Raw genomic sequence first — 25029 nt, 5'->3', positions numbered from 1 at the left:
CATGGGTTGTCATAAAATCCGAAATCGGATCGTTGTTCAACGACGGTTATAAAATAAAATATCTCGTGTGACGTTTACATGTCGAGTAAAGTTTATTCTTTCAGTATTTTTTAAACAATTAACGTTTTATTTCATATCGTTCAATATATAATTATCACCCTGTGTGTGTATATATATATATATATATATGTATATATATCCTTGCCGAGGAATGTATCAATGTTATCAGTAAGTAAAAAGCAAATTTTATAGATTTAAAAAGAACTATGGAATTATATACCATCGGAAAAATCTAAACACATAATTTAAGTTCATTTTTATTTAAATATATGTGTAAATCATTCTATGGTAAAAAAATTAATCTTCTGTTCTTCATGAGATATTTAACCTAAGCCAAATATTGACCTTAATGAAAAATAATTTCAGAATAACATAATGCTGATAGAAATTAATTCTCAGTGAAGCCCACTCAATTAGAATGAATGCACTCCATTGATATATGGTCATTATCATTTATTATTACGTCTATGATTAGTCCCGTGTTTCATTATTTCGTTTATGTCGAAATGTTTTGTTAAAGGAGAGTATATTAATAGTTAATAATACTCTATTAATAATTATGATTTTAAACCGAATGCAAAATTGCCGGTTGTAAAATTTGATCTAATAAATATTAATCTATTGTTTAAAAAAATTAGGCTAAATCAGATGGCATTTCTGAACTCCCTTGTAGATGGGGGAAAAATACTTTAAGTAGTTGAACGTTTCGTTGTAATTTAAGCTAAGAATGGGAATTTTTTCTGTCTTGAGTACCTTTTTGCGTGAGTATAAATCAAAGGAATAAAGAAGAAAGTTTTCATTTGCGTTTTTTAAAACTTAGCGAATCGAATAATTTAAAATTATTGTTATTTCGTTGTAAGTTCGCAAAATTCTCATCTGTGCATTATTCTTCATGTCTTTGGAAACCCAGACTTTCTATTAAAGAAAATAAAATTGTAAACGAATGATTCCTTTTTTTCGGATTCTTTTACTACCAATGTTCGTCTTAAAAGGCGCATTATAATAGCTTTATACAACTTTTTAATATTTTAATAACTTTTTATAATTAATCGATAAGTTAGTGATGATAAAAAATAATTAAATTGTCTATAATCTGCAACAGAAGAAAAACTCATTCGTTTATGTTAATTTTTTTTAGAATCAAATGGTTATCTAAGTTTTTCGTTCACTAGTATCAGTCCCGTAGCTCAGTCAGAGGTAAGCAGGTGCGGCTTAGTTTCCACCTTCTATCAGTGCTATTTGTACCTCTAGATTTTCAAAAAAATAAATTTCAGCAAAATAAAGTTAATATTTATGCTAGTTAATTTAGTTTTTTATGTTATACATATTTAATTATATATTTTTACTAATACTATTTTATAAACAAATCTAAATCAAAAAGTTATAGATTTAAAAACTATTTGACCCACCTGACTAGAAATTCTGTTTTTTTTTAAATTTTTTTTTTTTATATATTTTTATTTATTATTCTCATCATTATTATTTATTATTCTCATCTGTAATCTTTAGCATTCGGTCGAACAAATTTCGAAAAACCACGACGAAGTGTTAATGCTTCATTTAAATTTCTTTTTAATGTAATTTTTTTTTTACAACGTTCGTGTTATGCGGATGGAATTTTCTTTCAAAATCCGATCATTTTTCGAGAACCTACTCAAATCTCTACTAAAGCTGTGCGACTGATGATTATAGAAATTTGCTCCGTTATTCGGCATTATTTTTATATTTTAACCATTTTTGAACAGCTGGCCCAAATTTGGGTTTACGACTACTAGTGTTCAACTCTGTAGCCTTGTAATTTAACCCAATCCAGAAGACAAGGTGTCTGCTGGATCAAGTATTGGGAGAAATTTACCTACGTGGAGGACTTTTTTGATGGGACTAACCCGCATTTGCGTTACGTAGAGAGGAAGACCAAGAGAACCTCCCACGGTTAGCCTGACGGCAAGGGGATTCATTCTAACCCTGATCCGTCTACCACTGAGGATATTTCACGTCAGCACTGTGGTCGGTGCAAGCCGGATGCGGAATTCGTATCGACCAGTCATAGTTGAAATTTGAACCCAGTTCACCTCCTTGGAAGGCGAACACTCTATCCCCTGAGCCATCGCGGCTCGTTATTAGGCATTAGTTCATATCGTTTCCTGATAGCTATACTTAGAATTTATTACCGTATGATCTCCTCACTTAAATTTATAGTACATCGAAATTTTAAGCACTTTCTTACTAGCTAATTACATTTTCATTGAAGCTCTGTTATGACTGACAGTACAGATTTAAATCGTTTTCTGATCACTACAACCACTACTACACCTTTCCTGGCCACTATTTACCATATTACCGGAAAGGAAAAGAAAATTTACGGCCATTTTCCAAGTACTTAAATTTTAATTACGATCCTGTGCCAGTTTTCATTACTTGTTAGTTGCAACTGTCGTTTTACAGCGCAAGGGGGGGGGGGGAGAATACCGCCAATTGAAAGCTTGATAACTTCTCGACATGAGCTAGATCCGAAAATAAAAAGTAAATAATGGAAAATTAACTGTTTTGTCGAATTTTAGACCATAAAGTTAAAAAAATAATTTTACTTTTTGTCAGACCTATAAGGAAAATCATAAGGCAAGCCACTTGCATAATATTCTTTTGGGTCAAAATTTAATTTCATTAACAATTAAAACTCATTCATCCGAATTCAAAATTTTATGAATTGACATAATGTTAGCAATCAGGAATCTCGAAAATAAATACTCTTTTAGTGATTATATATTACGATAATAGTTTGAAATATATCGTCAAATTCTTCTTGTGACCCTGCGTTTAATATATTAGGAGAAAACTTGGTTTAATTTTACGAAATTAAAATGTATTGTATTTATAGTTCAGTTTGTATGCTTTTACAAAGCTATTGTCAATGTTAGGATAATTATGGAAAATTAATCGCTTGTTAATCGGAGTTTTGAATTACAATAAAAAATGTGGATTTTATTTCATGAAAAATAAAACAAGTCGATTTTATTTGACTAACAAATCGATTTCATTGGAAATATTGAATTTTATTGCACAAACAAATTAAACAAGTGGATTTTATTTCATGAGCAACATGTGAAGAAGAAAGCTAGGAATATTTCCTATAATATGTAAAAAGTGCTAAATATTAAAAATTTTAATTTTTATTCAATAATTAAACTTATTAAAACATAATTTAGCTTAATTAATTGGGGTTAATTAAAAAAAATTTCCATCACAATTATAAATTAATTGTCCTCTATGCATCGCATTTTCTATCATTATTTTGAATTAGGCTCTCAGTGGTTATTATCTTCCATTATTACCGAAAATTCTCTGTCATTTGAAAGTGATGTTTCTTGCGTTTGTCGTATTTAGTATTTTAAAAAAAAAATAATAATTAATCTCTTCTTTTAAATCCGCTTGATAAAATGTAGTTTTAATAATGTGTCTTATATTGCTTTTAAAAAAATTATGTTTAAATGCTTTATTGTTGCAATGATGTAGTTTTTTTTTTTTTTTTCTATTTGTATAATTAACTGCTACCGTATTTTATCTGTAGTGTGGTTTTTTTTATTTTTTAATGAAGTACTTTTTATTATTATTTATATTTTAAGAGAGGAAAAAGGAAACGTTTACTTATTCAATTATGTTACTTTCTTTTGTATTTTTAAAAAAAAAAAATATCTTTGTTATGATTTAGATCGATAAATTCGACTTTTTGTAAAAACGCAGAAAATTGTTTACTTTGCAAGAAGTCGGATATAATAGGCTCGTGTGTTCACACTTATTGTTACATTTTTTAATGTAGGCTTGTTAGTTCTTTATTGCGTTGCCTAGTGACAAATTTATTTGTTGTGTTTTGTCTATAGAGCTATCTGGAAATCATAAACGTTCTTCAGTAGTTTCTTTTTATTGCTGACGAGGCATTGGTGTTAAATTTTTTAAAAAATATAAAAATTAGCTTTTTCGATGTATATTATCGCTTTTACCTTCATCTGATTTAAAGTTCTTTCTTGCATAAATTTTCGTTTTATTATTTTTTTTCCTTAAAGTATAATAATTTAAAAAAATTTTTCTTAAATTAAATATCGTTCACTTCTTATCTGATATTAAGTTTTTATCTATTTATTTATTGTATTGAATGCAAAAATTGCTGTCGTGTTAATTATGAAGTTAAAAATTTAAGAACTATTAAGAAAAGAATTTATAAAATATTATAAATTGAGGTTTTATTATTGAACTAAATAATTTAAGAATCGAATCCTTAAAGTAACATTTAAAAGTATATATGTGTACATAAATAATTTTAATTTCGCTTTCTACTTATCTGATATTGAGCTTTTATTTATTTTATTGAATATCAAAAAATATTTCGTTATTTTTAAAGTTCACTTAAGGAATATTAGAATAAATATTTAAATAACACAAAAAAAATAATAAATAAATAATACCATAATTTTTTAAATCTTTTTTACCTTCATTTATTATTTTCAATTTGTTTAAGTCGTTTTAGGTTTCACCATTTTTGAAGTTAAAAACGTAGGACTTAATACAAATTATTCATTCCATAAAATCAGGTGTTTTATTGGTGCTAATGTAAATAAAAATATTAGCTTCTATAAAAATGAGAACATTAATTTTTTCGAATTCGAAATCGTCTGGTCTTGCGCAAATTAATGTGTGTGGCTTATTTTTGTGTTAATTTTTTCTCTTCATTTTACACAATTTCTGTGTAAACTGTGAATATCTCGGAAGGCTATGCAAGTTTTTATTATAGTTTTAGTTCTTTTTATATTATTATCGCCGGTTTTTATTAAGTTCCGTCCAGTTGCAAGCATAAAAGTAAAATCAATTTTAATAAGGCATGAAGATGAAGGTAAGTAGAAGATTTTATATTTTGATTGCTTAGAACTTTTTTGCTGGTATCTTATTTTAGACTGAGTGTTTATTCTACTGTGTGAAAAATTGGATACCTTAATAACTTCTGACTTAGTGATCAGATTGTCCTTTGTATCCTTTCCATAGATATGCTAATTAATTAGTGCTAACGATTTAAGTTACGGAATCAAGACACAAAAAGTATTTTCTCTTAAAAAACAATCTTTTTTTTTCTCGCCAAATTTGAATTTTTGAGCCTCAACATATTAGCAATATTGTAATTATGCTGCAAATATGAAATGTTGTGTTTATGCTGCAATTTAGAAAATATGGTCTCAGTAGTTAAGTTGAGGAAACTCGTTTAAAGATATTAATTTCCCTTTTTGCTTAATTTTCTAGAACTGATGTATAAATAATTATTATATATTAAAATTGTGGGCATTTATTATATATATATATATATATATATATATATATATATATATATATATATATATATATATATATATATATATAAATAAATAAATAATATATATAAATAATATATATTAGAAAGCACTCTTTTTTTTACGAATATAAACGTGTGGGCTGATAAAAAGATAGAATCTTTTATTTTCCGGATTTTTAAAAAAATTTTATCCTTTTTTTTTCTTCCGGATTATTTGTCCCCCCCCCCCCAGCTGATTAAAAAAAAAATTACTACCTGTTCAGAACTCATGAACCTTCCCAGAATATTTAAATAGTATTATCTAGGTATATCTGAATTTAAAAAAAAAATTGCAAGAAAAAAAATAAATCGGTAAAATAAAACGGCTAAATCGATTTTTAATAGTTAATTTGCGAAAAAAGTCACAATTTTAAATTCTTTTTCTTCGTAAACAATTTTGATTCTGTTTAAATATTGAATTTTTTTTTTTTTTTTTAGATTTACGTTAAAATTCAAAACAATTTTTGTAAGTATTAAAATAATTTAAAGAAAAATAATTATAGATTTTAAAACAATTTATTTTCTTACATGGAACAAGTTTTGCGATTGTATAAAAAGTTTTGAAGATAGTATAACTGAAAGTGAAGTTAACATTAAAGGGTCCTACTTTCTCCCGCAAAAGCTATGAATAGCCCAGCGGTTAGAGCTTCGGGCCGGAGTTCGATCCTCAAAGCTGTACGTGCGATATACGTACTCCTAAAATCTGTGGAATCGAATGTTTTGTGGTCGGTCCCTGAGCCAAGGAATATAGAAATAAGTGCAGTTCACCAACTACGTAACTAACGCAGGGAACTGCTCGGTATGGTATACTGTACCAGAAAAAAAAAAGAAGAAAAAACTTACTGGGTGAGCAACACACTCAGATTTAGCAGAGCATCCTAAGTACTAAAATTCAGCGCATGCGCATAAGAAGCAAATTTACTCTCGGGATCTAAGTCACCTGAACTGGTTGTCGGTTATTTACGTTTATTATGCACTACCTCCCGCCGAACGTGCTATCTTAGAACATGCTGGAGGATATAATCAAGAAGGATGATATAAATGAATTCTTAAAGAAATCTCTCAACGAATACTACAGTACTGTTGATAACTAGTGCAAAACTGCATCAACAGGCCAACAGAAAACATTCCTTTTCCTCCCCAACCCTAGCAATAGTTAGGGGGAGAGCTGCTACTGTGCCCCTACATGATGCTTTTCCTTTTATATTTCGGGATTGTACTAACTGATAGTGGACCGGTTTACATTTCGTCTATGGAAGCTAGCTTTCTTCTCCTTTGTACATGCTTTGGCTGAGCTGTAACATAGTACAGGCATGTGAAGAACATTTCCTTCCCTTTCAGATATATGTCTAAATTATTGAAGAAAAAGAAATATTTATTCAGAGAGATTTTATTTTTGTATCTGATTTGGTAATTTAAATTGGAGCGTGCACAAATCGAATTTTTGGGGTTAGATATTCGGGCCTTTTAAAATCCGATAATTTGATCAAAAGTTATTTAGAGAAATTCGGTTATTTATTTTGCACACTTGACGACTGAATTTTCGGCATATGTTATAAATTATAAATTTCCGAGAAAGGGACTATAAAATACAATGTGTAAATCATATAGTTTTATGGCGTTGAAATTGTATTATTTAGAAAGCGCGTCAGGTTGCAGATTTTCTTCTGCTAATTGTAACTCAGTAAAAAAAATCGCGAATTTATGACGTAAATATTTCAAAATTATTGGAAATTACTTGAAACGTTTTTTTTTTTTTTTTTTAATAAATATTCGATGTAGCTTGCTGTAATTTTACAATACATGTTTTCAATCCAGAATAAGGTTTAATAAAAAAAAGTGTCAATTTTGTTATGAATTTTCAATATGTCATTGCATTTTATAACAATTCATTGAATGGTAGGCCCGCGCTCGCTTTTCATATTTACCATATGAGATGGGAAAAAGTAAAATTCATTATATTGCTTTTGTTAAACAGTAAAAATAAAACTATTTTTCATTGTAATAGCGTTTCATAATCCCAACTATCGATAATACGACAAAAAATAAATCACGATATTTTAGTGGATTAATATTCCATCTTTGCAGCACGATGTTAAAAACTTATTTCAGTTAAATGCAATTAAATTTTCTGAAATTATCTATTGGCAATATTTTACTTAAATTATAAATATTTATGAAGCATTGCCGTTTAAAAATCTATTAAAATGCATAATTTTTTTTTCTAATGAAATCAAACGTTTCTCTATGAAAACAATTTTAATATTTACGTTCCAAATTCATATGTTCGTTCCAAAACGTTCCAAAATAATTTCTTGGACTACATTTGTTTTTAAAAGTTTTATGATTAAAAGTTGGTGTTATTATTTAAATTTTTTTTCTAAATTTATTAAAAAGTTCTAAAAAATTTTTATTTAAAAGTTCTAAGAATTTTTTTCCTAAAAGTAATTTTTAAAATTTTTTTGCCTTGTGCTCTCCTATTTTAAATATTTAAAATCTTAATTTTTTTTCATCATTATTTTTCTTTTGTTTATTTTTCAAGATAGTTAATAACATTAAACATTTAAATAAGTAAATTTAATATTTACCTTGCCAGCATGAGAAAATGTCCGCTTCTTATCTGTATGATTCATTTCGATTAAGTTTTTTAAAATATAAAAATTTAATGTTTGCAAAACTTAATTTTTGAAATATAAAGTAAAATCCCTGAAATATTTTAATTTCATCTTTTTAATTTTATTACTTATAAATTATTTATTACAATTCACATTCGAGGAAGAAAAAATTATCATCAATGAATTGTAAACATCAGATGTCCTCATATCGATTGAGAATCTAAAAATGCACTCGTGAAGGTGCCGTAAGAAAATTTGATGTAAACAAATTTCTTCTCTCCCCCGCAATTTCCAGTATCCTATCCCCAAACCTTTTCTATAGCAACAGCATTGAGCTCAGCCCACTTGCTGTCCTATCTTCGCTTTAGCCAATCAACGAACTCCCAGCTAATATCAAAACAAAAATAGAGCATATAATACGGGACAATTGCCGGCTGGTTTTCCTGACTGTTTATTTCCTAGTTTCTAAACGAGTAGGTTGTCGTTTGGTTAGTGAAGTAGCTAACATCAAAGGGGGAAAAACTACAAATTAGATATTTATGTTTGTTTAAAATCGTCTGCTGATAAATGAGTTTTTTATCTAAAATTTGTTTTATAATTATCGTCTGACTTTTTAGATATTAAGATTTTTAATTCAAAATATAAACCATGCCGTTCGCATATAGCTGGTTGAACGCTGGTCGAGCCGGCGGCCTTCAGCACAATGTGGGTCCTTCCCGATTCTTGCGTGATGTGGCTACACTGATTGATTTGGTGAATAAATAAAAAATTATTCGCTGTTTTCTTTTTCCCGTTTTATTTTTCCTATTCCCGTTTTATTTTTTTATTAACAATTTTAATTGCTTTATAATTTTTCCAGTCTTCCCCCCCTCTTTTTTGTCGAGTGCATGTTAAAATTTAATAAATGTCCTTTTATTTTCGCATTTCGTAACCTATTTTGTTGGGGCATGTTTCTCATTGAATTAATTTGACTACAAAAATAGTTATGCATCGTGCTATTTGCTTATTCTCATTGTTTTCAGAGAGCTTATAATTTGAATTGACCTTCCTATTTCTTTTCTTTCTTGTGATCATGTGATTTTATCTTGGAAATTTTTTTCCACGTTTCTGTAAACTTTGAACGTTTAAGTTAATTTAAAAAATATTAATAATTGTTATTTGTTTCAAATAAATTAATATTTTACCTTAATTTTAAATGTGATTTTATCATTAAGAAAGGTTAGATTTTTTTTTAAAAATTAGTAACAGGGCGGCCAATTACTACGCTCTTCGCAAAATATTTCATAGAGTGGTAGGCAATTAAACTCTAAAGCTTTCAAAATTTTCGATGTTGTGTACTAACTGTTCACTGAAAAAGAAAAGAAAAAAAAAAAAAGAGGGGGGAGAGCTAGGAGGAGCAACAATTTTTTCCATGATTTAAATAATTTAAACATGTTTAATGTTATCTTACTACTTTTCTGCTATTTTTTTTTTTCAAATGTAAAATTGCTAACGTAAAAATTATTACTAACGTAATAAACGTTATCTATTTTATCCGTTGCCATACGTTCTTTTTTTTACTCTCTTACTCTTGTTTATCGCGGATATAGGAGTGTCATTTTCGCCGGAACTAACGATTTCAGCAGTAAATGAATATAAAAAGATTATTTTTATTTGAGTCGTTTCACTTTTAAAATTTCCCGTGAGCCATACTTTGTTATTTTAAAAAATAAATTTAGCATATATCGATTTCGAAATATGACGGTAAATTTCAGTTTTTATTTTTTATTAAGTTTTGCTTGCTATGTACACTAAATTGATTTATAGTGTAATACTTTATTTTATACTGTTCTAAAACGGGCTTATGTTAGGAAAAATGACTTTTTTTAAATAGCGTATTAAAATAAAACGTGATGAAGAATTCATGTGTACACAAGAAAATTTTTAAATTTTTTTTATTTATTTAATTTAAATTTTTTTTCACCATTTTATTTCCTTGATGCTGTGATATAATAGAGCTTTGAAATAAAACATGTGGTGAAAAATTCTGAAATGAACAAGAAAAATACATATATTTTTTTCTTTTATTTAATTTGGAACTATTTATTTTTTTCATTATTTGTATTTTGAAACTTCCAATTTCTTTTTACTCTGTATTGGAATTTAAGATACTCATTTCTAAATAATTACTTTTTCAAGAATTCGAAAAGCAAAACAACGGTGATATCGCATCTTTACTCGTTTTCCCCTCCTCCTTCTGCTCCAGATATTACAATCGTCAGTTATACTTTTTTAAAAAAATAGAGGATGTAGCAAAAAAACCTTGCTCGGCCGCCACTGACCATTTGTCAGACTTGTAAAATTTAAATTAGCATGCGGGTCGCCGCAAAACTAGTCCATAATATGAAACATTTACGAATATTAACAGGTTTAGATCATTGTTACCTGCTCTTCGTTCTTTTAGAATATTACTTCCCCCCTTCTTATTTGAAATTATAAACCGGATTATCGTTTTCGTCGGTCGCAACTCTTTCGGAATGTGCGCGAGTTGGCAAATGACTAGACTAGAAATCAGGCCGTATTCCACGTGGAGAAACCATATGGTTGGCTTTCCGTCAGAGCAGTATTCGAACTCCCCTTTTTAGCAACTTCCCCGCGAGCTGTGAGATATATAACGCAATGTAATGTCCGAATAAAATATTTTTGTGAGTGCTTGCTTCTTAGGATGACTTGGAATTTTAAGCTGATGTCTTGACCCTGATTTAGTTTTCTACCAGACGATCGTGATGCCTTTCCTTTCCTTCGAATCTTCCTTTCCGTATGTATTTGACCGAATTTTCTAAGTATTTTTTTTATCGTCTGCAGTTTTTCCTCTTAGAATTTTGCTGACTCTTAACAATTTTTTAGGTAAAAGCGATTCTTTCTAGACTTCTTTAGTAGTGGTAGGGCTGCTTTATTTATGTATTTAAAAACTTTTTCATTAGTATTGTTACTAAGATTTGTAATTTTTAAAATTATTAATTTAAAATTCCCTATTTCCTAAACATATGTATTCTTTCAATGGTTGTTGCATTTGATGAATTTAACTGTATATATTGTGCAATTTAATAATACTTAAATCTTTATGAAGTAAAATATGTATATTTATGTTATGTGAGGAAAAAAAAGAATTAAGAGGGAAAATTTTTCATTTTTCTTTTGAATTATTTCAATTCTAAATGTATAATTTCTAATCAATTAATTAAAAATATTGTATTGATAATATGTATTTATATAAATAGGATTTTTTTTAAATTAATGTCATTAACTTTTATGATACATGCATAGCTTTATTATAACTAGTGTTTTTTTTTTCTTTTTTAAACTTGCTGTAATTAAATTTTTTATTATTATATACTATTAGTTATTCTTTCACAATGCTGTCATTTTGACTGCTTTTGGGCAATATAGGTATTTCAGTTAAGAATGTAAGCTTTCATCATTGAATTTTCATTTTTCTTTTGAATCATTTCAATTCTAAATGTGTAATTTCTAATTAATTAAAAATAATGTATTTACAATATGTATTTATATAAATAGGATTTTTTAAAAATTAATGTCATTTGTTTAAGATACATGCATAGCTTTGTTCTTTTTTTTAAATTTTTTTATTTATTTTTATTTTTTTTTAAATTTGCTGTGATTAAAAATTTTTTTTTTTTAAAGATTGTAAGCTTTCACCATTGAAGTCACCCAATTTATAGCTATATAATTAATGACAGATTATTGTTATTTAATCTTAAATGACATCTGTAATGAATTCATGTTAAAAGATCTATTTTGATTATGCAAATGAAGTTAAATTTATTACTTGCAATATAATTTTTATAACTTAAAACAAAGATGCTTTGCTCTCAAATAATATTGATTTGTTTTGAATGGTTAAATCCAAATTTTATTTGGTTAGAACCACAACTGTATCTACTTATATTAAAGAAAGTGTACTACCAAAATAAGATTTATAATTTAATCTCTACATATAAATCATTAGTTTATTGATCCAAAATTGTATTTAATTTTTATCTTTTTAGCAAACACTCTTTCAAAATATTTTTAAAAAATTGATTAGTTTTATGTCGTAAAAAGTTTTGATAATTAACTTTTGATAGAAATATACTATGTTTTTAGTTTATTTGGGTCATTGATTTAGGTAGCAACCTTTGCATAGTGTTTTTTTTAAAAAAAAATTTTTTTTACCCAAACTATTTTGTTTTTGAACGCAACTAGAATTGGTGAACAGTACCTGTGCTGACTTCCACAGCTGCCTGAGTACAATTTCAATTTTGCAACTGTCATAAATTGTGATTATTTATATAAAAATTAATGATGGAAATATTATATTATTCATGCACAGTAGATTTGTTGAAATGAAGGAGTGATTGTTCATAACGCCAGAAATACATCAATGTTTTTTTTTGAAAATTAATAAAAAAAAAAAAAATTGTGTTTTTTTTCTCATTAAGTATACCAATTTGTGTTGATTTAAAATAATCCATGCATTGAAATGGTTATAGAGAATATATAAGAGCACATAAAAAATTTGTAATATTAATTATTTTTTAAAGGTAACAAGCTTCACTAGTTCCGACAGTGAAAGTGCATTTTCGCACACCCAAGACAGTAACAATTCACAGGATGCTGAAGAACTCCCTGTTTCTACACATCCAAAAAGCATTGCTTCCAAAAAACCTAGGCCTGTTCTCCCAACAAAGGTAGAATTATTTTAATTTTTACTTTATCAATTATTATACAATATTTACTTTGTCAATATTTTTTAAGTATTGAAATGATTTAGATTGTTTTTAATACAAATCAATATTTTATATTTAACTGCTGCTTGTTGTGTTTAATGTTAGATTTTTCTTCATCTAAATTTACTCATTCTAGATATCTAAGTGTAAGGAACTAATAATTTTAAGTTTATGTATACCAATGTCCAGATGCAAATACAGTATTATGCATCTGGATTTAGAATGTCAACAATCAAATTTTTAAAATTTTAATGCTGAATTGATTTTTTTAAAGAAATTGTTAAAAAAAATTATCAAAAATGTGTGAATTCATTTTGTTCCATTAAGTAACGACTATTTTAGACTTCAACTAATATCTGTTAATATTTAATATTATTTAATATTTTCAAAATTTTTGTTGAAATTTTTAATTTGGGACTTAAATTGGATTCACATTTAATACTTACAGAGCAGGAGTTGTATCATAAAGATATAAAGAATAACAAAATACTTGTGCATATATTTTTTATTTCTGAACATCTATTAAAAATATTAAAATGTAAGCAGTTATAATGAAACTAATTAAAATTTTCAATTATTTACAATTTCAATAGTTTTGTATTTTTTCATTGTATATTTTATATTCAGCTGTCTAGATCTAATGGTATTTCAGCCCACACAATTTTAATTTTTTCAACTGTCAAGTTCAATATTCAACCCTCATCTTCTCCTGTACATATCTGTAAAATTAAATGAATAAAACGAGCTTACATTAAAAATACTATTATAACTTAGAAAAAACAAATCATGCATAAATTTTTGAATAAATGTAGCAAAATCACACAAGTCAATACTATTCTTAATACAATTTAAAGTCCTGACGAGTTCATATATTTAATATTTTATAAAGTCCTAAAATAATATCACCACATTGAATAATATCACCAAAAAATTTTATTGCGATAGAAAGCTGAGAACTGAAGAACAAAGATTAATCATAAAATGGCATTCTTAAATGAAATATCAACAACTAAATAGTTTTCTAGGCAATGTCGAACTTCAAATTGCCTACTAGTAATGATTGCCAATCCTATCCAGGTATTCCGTTGTCATCTGGTTTAGGTTCAAAATTACAATAACAGGGACTTCATAATCAAAAAATTAAAATTACAAGGAATTAAAAAATGCAGGGAAAGTCATATTACAGTCATATCCGTTTCAATGCTATAAGTAAATATTATTAGTGAGACTTTAAAGTCCATTCCGTGCATGAAAAGTACTTTTTTTGTTTTACCTTTATCTCAATAATTTCATTTTGCTGTTATTAGTTAGAGTTTTTTTAAAAATATTTTTTGTATAATTCTGATTATTAATTTTATATTTAAATACCTGTTTAACATTATCTGTCTATTGCGTACATACCATATTGTACCCATGCAACAACTAATTATAGACTGGCTATAGTAAGTACAATGCAAATTTAATAGTGCAGCACCTGAATAATTAATAAAAATAATAATTTTGTGACAACTTAGTTTTCCCTACACTGTCAAATGTTTAATTTGTTATCAACTTAAAGCACATTTACAGTTTAAAATATATTTTATTAGTTTAATGAATGTATGTAGTATTAATTATACCACGTAACTAACATATAAAAAAAGTCTTTCTAGCTATGGGTATTTTTTTTTTTGAGTTTATAATTTCTACCCAGATAATGAAAGTAGGGCATAAAAGAAAAAATTCCGGGCAAACTTAATTACTTATCAGAGCTCATTCTAGGCAGGGTAAACAGGGTGCAGCACCCTGATGCCCTTTTAATCAAAAGAATCCACCCTTTTGCCCCTAAAGTAAATTAGTGCCCTGATATAATAGACTCCATACCCTTTTTGCCCTTTCTTTCCTCAACCCTTCTTTATTTTCCCCCAAACTCTACAATGGATTTCTTAAACTTTTGTTATTTTCAACTCTTTTTACTTAGTTTGTCTTTGCTGTCAATACATAGATTTATATGGGAAAGGAAAAATAGCCATCACACCCCGTTGTTGCACTTGTCTTTGAAAGTTTGCAGTTACTTCCACTATCATTAAATCATAATTATTATTAATCATTTTAATTAGTAATTTAAAACTACAGACACTTAAAAACATACATTATTTTATTAATATATGCATGCATTTTAAATAAATTACTAAGCTAATTAGCTCATTAACTCAATATATATGTTGATTCATTAATAAAAATTAGAAATTAATATGATTGCTTTGCTACTTTTAGAAAAGTAAAAAAAAAATTTCTTTTACTAATTTACAATGTTTTTTAATAGAACGTGTAAAGCCCATAGAAAGAAATTATTGTCTTTTTTGAATAATAATGCCCCTTTTTTAAACTTTTGCACCCTGCCCTTTTTTCTGCCTAGAATGAGCTTTGCTTACTTCAAATATTTATTTATTTATTTTCAAATTTTTTTATTTTTATTATTTGACAATTTTTTTAATATTTCAGTCTGATAAATTACCAGCAGTGAAACATGTAAAATGTATTTCTATAAATTTCATTATTATCAAGAACTTTTAAATATCATGCATTAATCTTTATCTTTCACTTTCTTTCTTTCATGCATTAATGTTGATTTAATTATAAAATTACTTTATAGGAAAAGAAGAAGAAAAAGAAGGAATTCTCAAAGGTCCCGCATGTATGATATCCCACAGTTGATTCAATTCTTTACTTTAATACATTTCCTTCTTTCTAATGTCTTGTTTAATTAACGCATATATTTGGAAATGTATTTTATTTAAGTAATGTGACATTTGAGAATGTATTCAATGTTTATCTCAAATTTGTTACACCTTCACGAGGAGTCACTTTATAATGATTTTGGGCCATTATTTCCCATTATCGAAAGTGACCCCTTCAGAGCATTTTGATCTTCAAAAGAAGATTTATTTTGTTTTATACAAGACCTCCAATTAAGTTAGAAAATCAGGTGTTAATTTTAAAGCTGGCTCATAAAAACTTCTCATCTTTGTTGGGAAGCCTAGACAGGGCCAGTGCCGTTTCTCTAAACTAGGTATCTTTAGCCGTGGCGTGTCAGCAAAAATCTGTCGCCTTGTTAATCGGTTCCATGCTTGAAGATTTGAGAAAGTGATCACTGTGAAAACTAAAGGTTATTGGGATTAACTTTGGTTGATTTGTGAAGAGTTTCTTTGCATCTTCTGATTAAAATTGACGGATTTAAAACTCAGAGAAAATGAAAAATCTGTAAGAACCTGGATAATTTGAAAATTAATGAATTTTTTTAAAAAATTTTCGAAGAAATTTTTAGTGAAAAAGTTGTAACTTTTCTTCCTGAAAACCCATCTTACAGTTATTTGTCCTTCTCATTATCATTTCACATTCCTTTGTTAATTTAACAAAACAAATTATTCTCTACAGTTGACAGTGGAATTTCACGTGAGAAAAAAACTTTTATTGCAATAAAATTTATTTAACTGTAATGTATCAATAATTTTTTTAAGAGGCAATTCTATCTTAATGTAGATCTTCATTTTTCAAAATTAACTTTCAAAACAAGAAATAAAAAAAGGAAAAGGATTTTTTTTTAATCCCTTTAAACACGCTATTCTGAAACTGCTTCTTTCCTTATAGAAAAGCAAATCAACATAAACTCAAATCTAAAATGTAGTGACCAAAATTTTTAGTGTTTCAAATTCTAATTGAATCAATATAGTTCTAATTTAATCAAATTGATTAATTAATTCAATTTTAATAGTAAATTCATGCATAATTTTATTAATCTTATATACTTACATAAATTAAGTAGCTTATACATTTAAAATTGTGCTAATTTAAATTACATAAACGCTAATAGTATATATTTCTGTGCTATTAGATAGTGCTGATAGCTAGTTTGGAAAGTTGGCACATCTGACAATATTTGAGTATGGCATAAAAAAGCATAATAAATTTTTTTTTAAGGACCCTCCAAAGCCACCACCTGTCAAACCTGCTTCTCCAGCTCCTGCATCTAAATCTGCTTCTAGTCAGCCAATTCCAGAAGTTTTTGGAGGCCAGATAAAATCCAAAAATTCACCCGATACAAAATCAAAGGTAATTAATTTATGTATGATGAACTTGAAAATTAATATATTTAGCAATAAGTGTGAAAAATTTTAATTAAAAAAATTTGTGCTTATATTTATACAGGGTTATTCATAATTCCCTCTGGGGTTTCGAAGCGTTATAGTAAAAAAACGAAGACGAATATAGCAAAAAAGAACATATGAAACATTTCTCTCAGTTTTGTCTACTCCACTTAAGCTCAATTGTTATAAGTCTTTTTTGTTTCTTATATTGTTTTTTTTTATTTAAATTTTTAATTATCACTTCATGAATGGTGGGCTTTTTTTGTTGTTTCTAATGCCACTTGCCAAATACCAGCTAGCCTACTTATTGAAACCAAGCAAATTTAAGCCAGAGAGTGCATTTCTTGTGCCATCTATGGCAAAGAATACAACTTGAGTCACGCACACATCTCAACCTCTTTTAAAGGACGGACCCATTCATACCTCCATTCATTCATTCATCCACAGATTATAATTTAAACCTGAACCAGGGGACAATCAATCTCCAATTCAGTATCTCCAGAGGTATTGATTTATTATAGGAATTTGGAGGACTCTGTGACCTGACAGATGTAACTTTCACCACTCACCATTTACTATATGGGGCGTCTTCCGCTGGCAAAGATTGAACTTTGCGACCTCTTGGACATGGGTTCAACTCCCTATCATCCAGATTATCCTGGCCTTGTTTTGTTAAATATAAGTGCATGTAGATTGTGTTGGTTTTTGTATGAGATTTGCAATGAGTTCTTCCTTTTTTAGGAGCCGACAAAACCTACAGTATCTAAAATACAGTCTTCTACTGTGCCTAAGCCTATAGCTAGTCATTCTTTTACCGACATATTTGGTGCTCCGATTAGGGCGAAAAGCTCTCCAGACCCTGGTGGGAAAACGAAGGTACGTTTTTAGTATTTTTTTCCAGCTCGTGTGCTAACCATCATTTTCGCAGTTTTTCTACCACTTTTTTTTTACTGCATTTTATCTTTTTTAACTTTGAATCAAGATTTCCAGTTCTAATGTTTTTAAAACGATAACAGTTTGACATGCGAATTTCAAATGATCACTTTTTTTCTCGTCTAATTCAGACTATTCCGTCATAAATCCTAGCTGTTTTCCAATATTTTTTTTTAAAGTTGATTTAGAAGTTTTTCAAATTTCGAAATTTTGTACGACATTATTTCATTATGAGTAATCACTTTTTTGTAATTACTTTCGACACTCTGTTGCAATGATTCGACTGCAAATCAACATTGTTTTTGTACTATTTTAGCTGCTTTTAATTGTTTTTTGGCCATTATTATGCCATCTTTCAATTTCTGATAAATTTTTTTTATTTGATCACATTAAATACAAGACTTTTGAATTTAAGTAATTACACCATTTCATTGTGAATCACTTGAACACAATTGCTGCTGAAAAAGCTTAAAAACTAAGACAATTTGCATGATTTCTTCTGAAAAGTCTAACCAGGGGTTAGTCTCTGAACATATTAATTTATTAAAGTTATTAATTTTTGTGGTATAAATAAGAAGCTTGAAAATGAATACAATTAATCAGTTTGGAATATTTAAGTACAGCTTAAGAATAGTGAGGAACATTTTCTTTTTGGTAACTTCTTTTAGTAGTTTTGACTGATTGTAGCATGCCAGTCTAATTCAGTTTTAGCTGTATTTGGTGTTCATTTTCCAAAATACTGCAGGGTTCATATTTGTTCTTATATCCCTTATATGAAATATTTTATTCTTATTTGTCCGGATTTTTAGCTTTTTGTTCTGACTTTTGTGTGTACAGGTACAGAATTTTTTTTAAAAATAATCGATTTAAAGATTAAAAAGATTTAGATTATTGATGCAAGATATTTTTATTTTTAAAAGTGCTTAAGAAAAATCTGCTAGATTCGATAGATCAGACAAGAAACTAGTGTTCTAATTACATGCATGATTCAGGCATATAGCCTTGCCCGACACGTTCATTGTTTCAAAATTTACGAGAATTTAGTCTTTTATGAGAAAGACAATCAAAAATTTTATAGTTTCCAAATTATTCATTCGTCTCTTTCGTCTGATTTTAATAATGATTAATTCCAATCAAGAATTGAGTAGTTTTATAATATAACTTTTGAATAGTGAATCAAGGGATCATCCACTAAATTACTTTTCTTCAGATAAGTAAAACATCACATTCACTTCAAGATGATTGAAACCTTATTCTGAAATTATTTTAACTTCAATTAATTGAGTTTTAAGCTTGATAACAATTTATATATTAATATGAGGGAATCTTTAATAGATTCTGGTAAGTTTTATTAACGCAACAGTACTAACAAATTTTCTACATATTATTTTCAAATTATTATGCTTTGTTCATTGCTCCATTAATTAAATCATACTGGAAACTGTTAAAACTTTTTGTTCTAAGCCAGTGTTTTCCTTAAGCGTTTTTAGAAGGGCAATCTGCCCCGTGTGCCTTTTGATCCCTATAAATGCACCATCCTTGCCCTTTTTGTGAAAATAAGCCATCATCCTTTAAAAGCACTTGCCTTTTTATTTTTGAGAAAAAGGTTCTCTTAACTGCCTGTTTTAATGAAAAGTCCACTTCTGATTTATTTAGTGACTGATAATTATTTAACTTTAATTTTAATTTGATTCCTTTATTTTAATAGAATTTTTCTTATGTTGCCTAGTTATATAGTTAAAATTTGCAGGATATTCAGTTCCAGAGATATTCATCTTTTATTTGAGTGGTGGATATTGATGAATTTCTTTAGTGATTTTAAATTTTATCGTTATTTTTTTTAAATAAATACCTTTTATTTAGAAATATGCCTTTAAATGTTTATTTTCTCATAGTTTTCAGTTTAAAATATAAAGAAAAACCTTTAAGTCAGTTGTTCATTAATCTTTTTTTAGCTTACTTTTTTTGAAGAAAATTTATACACAGAGAAAGTCTTTTAGCTTGTCTTTATTTTTTAAAGCTTAAAATTTTTCTGTTATTTTGATAATGAGTGAGAATTACTTTGAACTATACATCAAAAATATTATAAGAAGATAATTTAAAAATTGAATATCAAATTAAGTTGTTACTTAATATGATATATTTTGATAATTTTTAACAATGTTAAATGAGTGCCTTTTTCTGTGAGGAAACACCCTGCCCTTTTTTATTCTTAGGGAGAACTCTGTCTAAGCAACGTAATTCTGAATTTAAAAAATAGTATATTTTGTTATTCTTTTTGTAGTGAAATTCACCATTATTATACTTAAGTAGAGCTAATTACACTTATATTAGTTAGTAATTTACTCTTTTTAAAAGTAGTTTGGTACAAACTACTGTTCAGTACTGTAACAAAATACGGTTTCAAAAAATGTCCTAATTTTCATCCGAATTTTTTTCTTTTGCCCTTTGTAAGGTCTATTTATTTTCTGGCTTTCATCATTTGTCCGTTTCCAAATAGTCGGAGAACGTCACATCATCAATTATATTTCCATTCTTTATTATGTAATTCATTGTTCCTTTCCAACTAATGTTCCAACTAATTCTACAGCTTCAATTTTATATATATATATATATATATATATATATATATATATATATATATATATATATATATATATATATATATATATATATATATATATATATATATATATATATATATATATATATAAATCAGGCGAAAGGTTTTAAACAAAAAATTGCATTTTTCTTCAAAAACCAAAAGCGTATGTGCAAGAAAATGTCCGAAAATTAAAGAGATTAAGGTCTAAAAATTTGGTTATTGGAAGAAAATCATTTAATGGAGAATATTTTGAATGTTATATAGCATTTCAGGAAAAAGTTTTGTTAGAGAAGTGAATTCATTATAGGGAGAATTTGCTAGCAAAATTTTTTAAGCATTTATGTTACTAAGTTAATTTAGACACTTTTCTTTCGTTTTAATACACCAAGACACTACAATATTTTTTATTAGTCTGTTGCGAAAGGGGTTGATTTGCATTTTACATATTCATGATGTATGCCTGGGCATTTAAATTTATGAGATAAAAAAATTCAGAACTTGTTTTATTCATGATAGCTTAGAAATCTTCTAATCTTCTCCATAATTTAATTAAAGTATATGAATTTTAGATGGAATTGCTTAAACAAACTTAGTTTTTATTTTTTAAATAAGGTGTTGCACTAATTTTATATTGAAATACACAATAAAGTAAAACTTTTTCAGGGTTAGTAGCATTTTTAAAAAGTGCTTAAAGGTGCTTATTTTTGATTTACGTTTTTCAAAAGTCCTCATAGATGCTTTTTTTTTTTTTTTTTTTTTTTTTTTTTTTTTTTTTTTTTTGATTCGGGGGTTTTAAAAAGTGCTTAATTTTCTATCTTTTAAAAAGAGATTTTTTCTTTGCCTTATCTATTTTTATTTTAAATTACAAAAAATTCATGATTTTCCACAATTTCTTCTGCAATATTTATCAGAAACTTGTTATTTTATCATGATTATGTAAAGTTTTTGAGTTTTATTGATTTTATTTATGTTTATAAATTAAGAACTTTAAACAATAGAAAAAAAAAATTTTATAACTTCACAGATACTAATTATGATTTTTTTTTTTTGGAAAGTGATTAAAAATATTTTTTGAGTGCTTAAAAAGCACTTAAAAGGTGCTTATTTTTTATTGAAAAATCTGGCCATGCTCCCTGTTTTTCTAGTGTCTTAGCTATTTAATAAATTTATTAGATTTTTTAATAATCATTTTATCACATTTATGCAGGGTTCTCTGTATGTGCTCCAAAATATATGCTTCCATGGCTGATATAAGCATTTTCATTAGCAACTGAAACAAAAAGTTAATTATAAACTAAAAAAATTTGTTATTATTTATTTTTGTGAAAATTTGTTATGCTTAATTATATTACTAGTTTCAAAACAGCTCTTTTGAAACTAAATACATTTGCATATCTTCTCTCAATTAAATTTATAATAAGTAAGCCATTCAGCAGTTGCAACAGATCTGTTGTATAGCAATTCTAAGGTTAAAAAAAATTTCTCACTAAAATTTACAAAATTAATTGTAAAATTATGTTTAATTGTTTAAACTATTTTTCACCACTGTCCATTTTAGTGTACATTTTTGCTGCATGCATTCTATTGCAATTTGTTTAAACTAAGTATTTTTTTTTTTATTAAACTTTTAGGGAACTAGCAGCTCTAGTCAGTCCAAGAGTAAATCCAGTACGGTAACTACCAATTCATTCAGTAAAGAAAAAAGCTCATCTAAAGATTCTCATCATTTACCAAAAGAAAAGTCTCATTCAGTTAAAAAGTCCCCATCATCTAAAGAAAGCCACCGTTCATCTAAAGATATTCATCATTCTTCTAAAGATTCTCATTCCGTACCTAAAGAAACTAGCTCACTTTCTAAAGACCATTCCACTAAAGATACTCTTGATTCCTCTCAAAAGGAGCGTCCTCCTAAATTGAAGGAACATAAATCTTCCAAAAAGTCTCACTCTTCTAAAGATGGGCACCAGTCTTCAAAAATAAAGCACCATTCTAAAGAATCTCGTCATTCTCCTAAACAGCCTCACCAAAGTAAACGAGATCATCACATTTCTCCTAAAGATACTCAAGCTCCTAGTGATTTACCATTACTACCTAAAGAGAGTAATTCTGTTGCAAAAGAATCCCATCGTGTGTTAAAGGACCCACAACCTAGCACTAAAGAAACACTATCTGTGAAAGATTCGGAAAATTCAAAAGAAAGCATTTCTGGTGTCAAAGAGCCTTATCCATCTACAAAAGAAATTTCTAAACCTATTAAAAAAGAACCTCACCCTGTTATTAAAAAAGAACATTCAACCATTAAAGACCAACATCAAATCAAGAAAGAGCCTCAGGCTTCTTCCAAAGATGTTCATTCTTCAAAAAAATCAAATCGTCCTCCAAAAGATGCTCATAGTTCTGTGAAAGACTCAAAGCGGAGTCATAAAGACAAAGATCGCCCTCCCAAAGTATCTCATGTTCCTAAAGAGCCTGAAACTCCCATCAAAGAACCTGAGTGCCCTCCCAAAGAACATATTAAGAAAGAAAGCCATCGGCCGCCTAAAAAGTCTCATCATAAAGAGAAACATTCAAATGACTCAGTTTCTCATAAGGAGCATCAAAAAGATCACAGTGCTTCGAAGGAAGTAATTCGTTTGTCTAAAGAAGAACCTTTGCCTAAAGAAATCCCTCACGCTAAAGAGCTGCATGAGACTCCTAAAGTAACACACTCTTCAAATAAAGTGCACCATCATTCCTCAAAAGAATCTCACAAAGAGAATCGCCATAAACATAAGGACCCACATGTATTCAAACAACCTCGTGTACCTGATGTGCCGCAACCAAATAGAGAAAGCTCACAAATAAAAGAGATCCATCATGCCAAACATATCCATCCCTCAAAAGAAGCAATACGAAGCTTTAAAGAGCCTCCTCCAGTTCCAAAAGAAACTCACCACACTGAATCCAAAGATGTAAAAGTTATTAAACAGCCAAAACCAGTGAAAGAGCCCAAACCAGTGAAAAGAGCTGCTCCTGAACCACCCAAAATTCACCAACCTCCCTTAAAGAAAAGAAAACCTATATCTTCCTCTTCTGGAAGCGAAGATGAGGAACCAGCTTTTACGCAGTTGAGATTGCCTAATGCTAAAGAGAAAATTGAGAAACATAAGTTTAAATCATTCAGCCCTCTGCCAGTGGAAGAAGAAAAACCAAAGCACAAAGGTAACGTAACCCCGATTGATAGAGAATCTCCCAGGCATCCTACTCCGAGTCCACCCGAGGTTGCACCATCATCTGTCTCAAGTAATGAGGATTCAGGTTCGGAATCGGATGATTCGAAGAGAAGCAGTAATGTCCGTGCGCAATATAGTAGTCCTGCATCTAGTATATCTGAAACTTCACTTGATGGAAATCCACCTTTTGCAATTGACGAGTTGGAAAGCAATGTTATATCACCATTAAGTAGTGATTCTGAACCATCTCCAAAGCCTCCTAAGAGGAAAATTGTGAGCAGTGATTCAGAGGATCTGGATGAATCTCCTTCTCCGAAATCACAAAGAAGTAAAGTAGCTACTAGTGATTCAGAGGAGTCTGTTTCTCCCAAACAAATTGAAGAAAAGTCCTCCAGTAGTGATTCTGACTCTGATGCTAACAGCGCGGAATCCAATTCTGAGCCTGAAGCAGAAGAGGAGGAGGAAGAAATGCAAGTTAACTCGGAATCAGAATCCGAGTCTGACTCTGATTCAAATAAAAGTCCAAAATCAGAACCTGAATCTGCATCTTCTCCAGAAGTACCACATAGGCTTGAGCAAAGTCATTACTATCACAAACAGAAATCCAAGAACCATTTTCAAGGGAATGGAAGCGTTAGTAATGATGCTCATGAAAATTACTATTCCGATGAAGAAAACAGCCCTCTGTACTATCCCCCGAGAGAAAATAGCCGCTATCCCCCGAAAGATGACTATTTTGATACCAATGACTTGTTTAAAATGCAGAGAATAATTATGACTACCGACGATCGGCAACTTCTGCAGAATGTTGTGGATATTGTGGAGGTAACTGGTAAATTTCACGTCTCTAGTACAACAGTTGAATTTGATCTTTGCAATCTGGACACTACGACTTTAAAGCGTTTGAAGTACTATTTATTATGAGCCTGTGATATGTCTCATCATCATTCTTGTTTATATATTCATATATAGTGAGATGACATCCCCCCCCCTTTTCATCCATGTCATTTTTGAAATGGAGTAGCTAGTGATAAGATGTGGCAAGTGCAATCCATGGAACTGCTCCTTTTTCATTTTGATGAAGATTGTTATCACAAAACAAAATGACCTAATTATTTATAGTATTTTTAATTAGTGAGAAAATATTTTATTTGTAAGCATGTTAAAATTTGTTATTATATAGATATAATAAATAAATGTTATTTATTATATACATATAATAAATATAATGTTGACTGTCATTATATTTGTTGAAAATCATGAATATTACGTTCTCTGATTTTTTGTGTTCATAATTTATTAGGGACATTATAAAGCATATTGAAGAATTAATA

General features: G+C 28.4%; 1 protein-coding gene across 3 annotated transcripts in view; it reads left to right on the top strand.

Annotated features, from left to right (window-relative positions):
- The window catches only part of ear (ENL/AF9-related super elongation complex transcription factor), a 41824-nt gene extending 17025 nt beyond the window's left edge, over window positions 1–24799 (top strand). Inside the window, exons 4-8 of one of the 3 annotated variants that reach the window (XM_043049452.3) lie at window positions 12633–12779; window positions 15454–15495; window positions 16779–16910; window positions 17687–17821; window positions 22115–24799. In XM_043049452.3, the coding sequence (XP_042905386.2) occupies window positions 12633–12779; window positions 15454–15495; window positions 16779–16910; window positions 17687–17821; window positions 22115–24619 (2961 nt within the window). In that variant the 3' untranslated portion in view covers window positions 24620–24799. The remainder of the gene's footprint in view (window positions 1–12632; window positions 12780–15453; window positions 15496–16778; window positions 16911–17686; window positions 17822–22114) is intronic. The other 2 variants (XM_043049453.3, XM_043049454.3) reach the window with 2 other exon arrangements.
- The last annotated feature ends 230 nt before the right edge of the window (window positions 24800–25029 follow it).

The sequence above is a fragment of the Parasteatoda tepidariorum genome, chromosome 9, assembly GCF_982258835.1.
Source record: "Parasteatoda tepidariorum strain Cologne lab strain chromosome 9, Ptep-v5.0, whole genome shotgun sequence".
In the NCBI taxonomy this organism is placed as follows: Eukaryota; Metazoa; Arthropoda; class Arachnida; order Araneae; family Theridiidae; genus Parasteatoda; species Parasteatoda tepidariorum.
The sequence above is the reverse complement of the archived record's forward strand: the minus strand, read 5'-3'. Positions and strand labels throughout refer to the sequence as shown.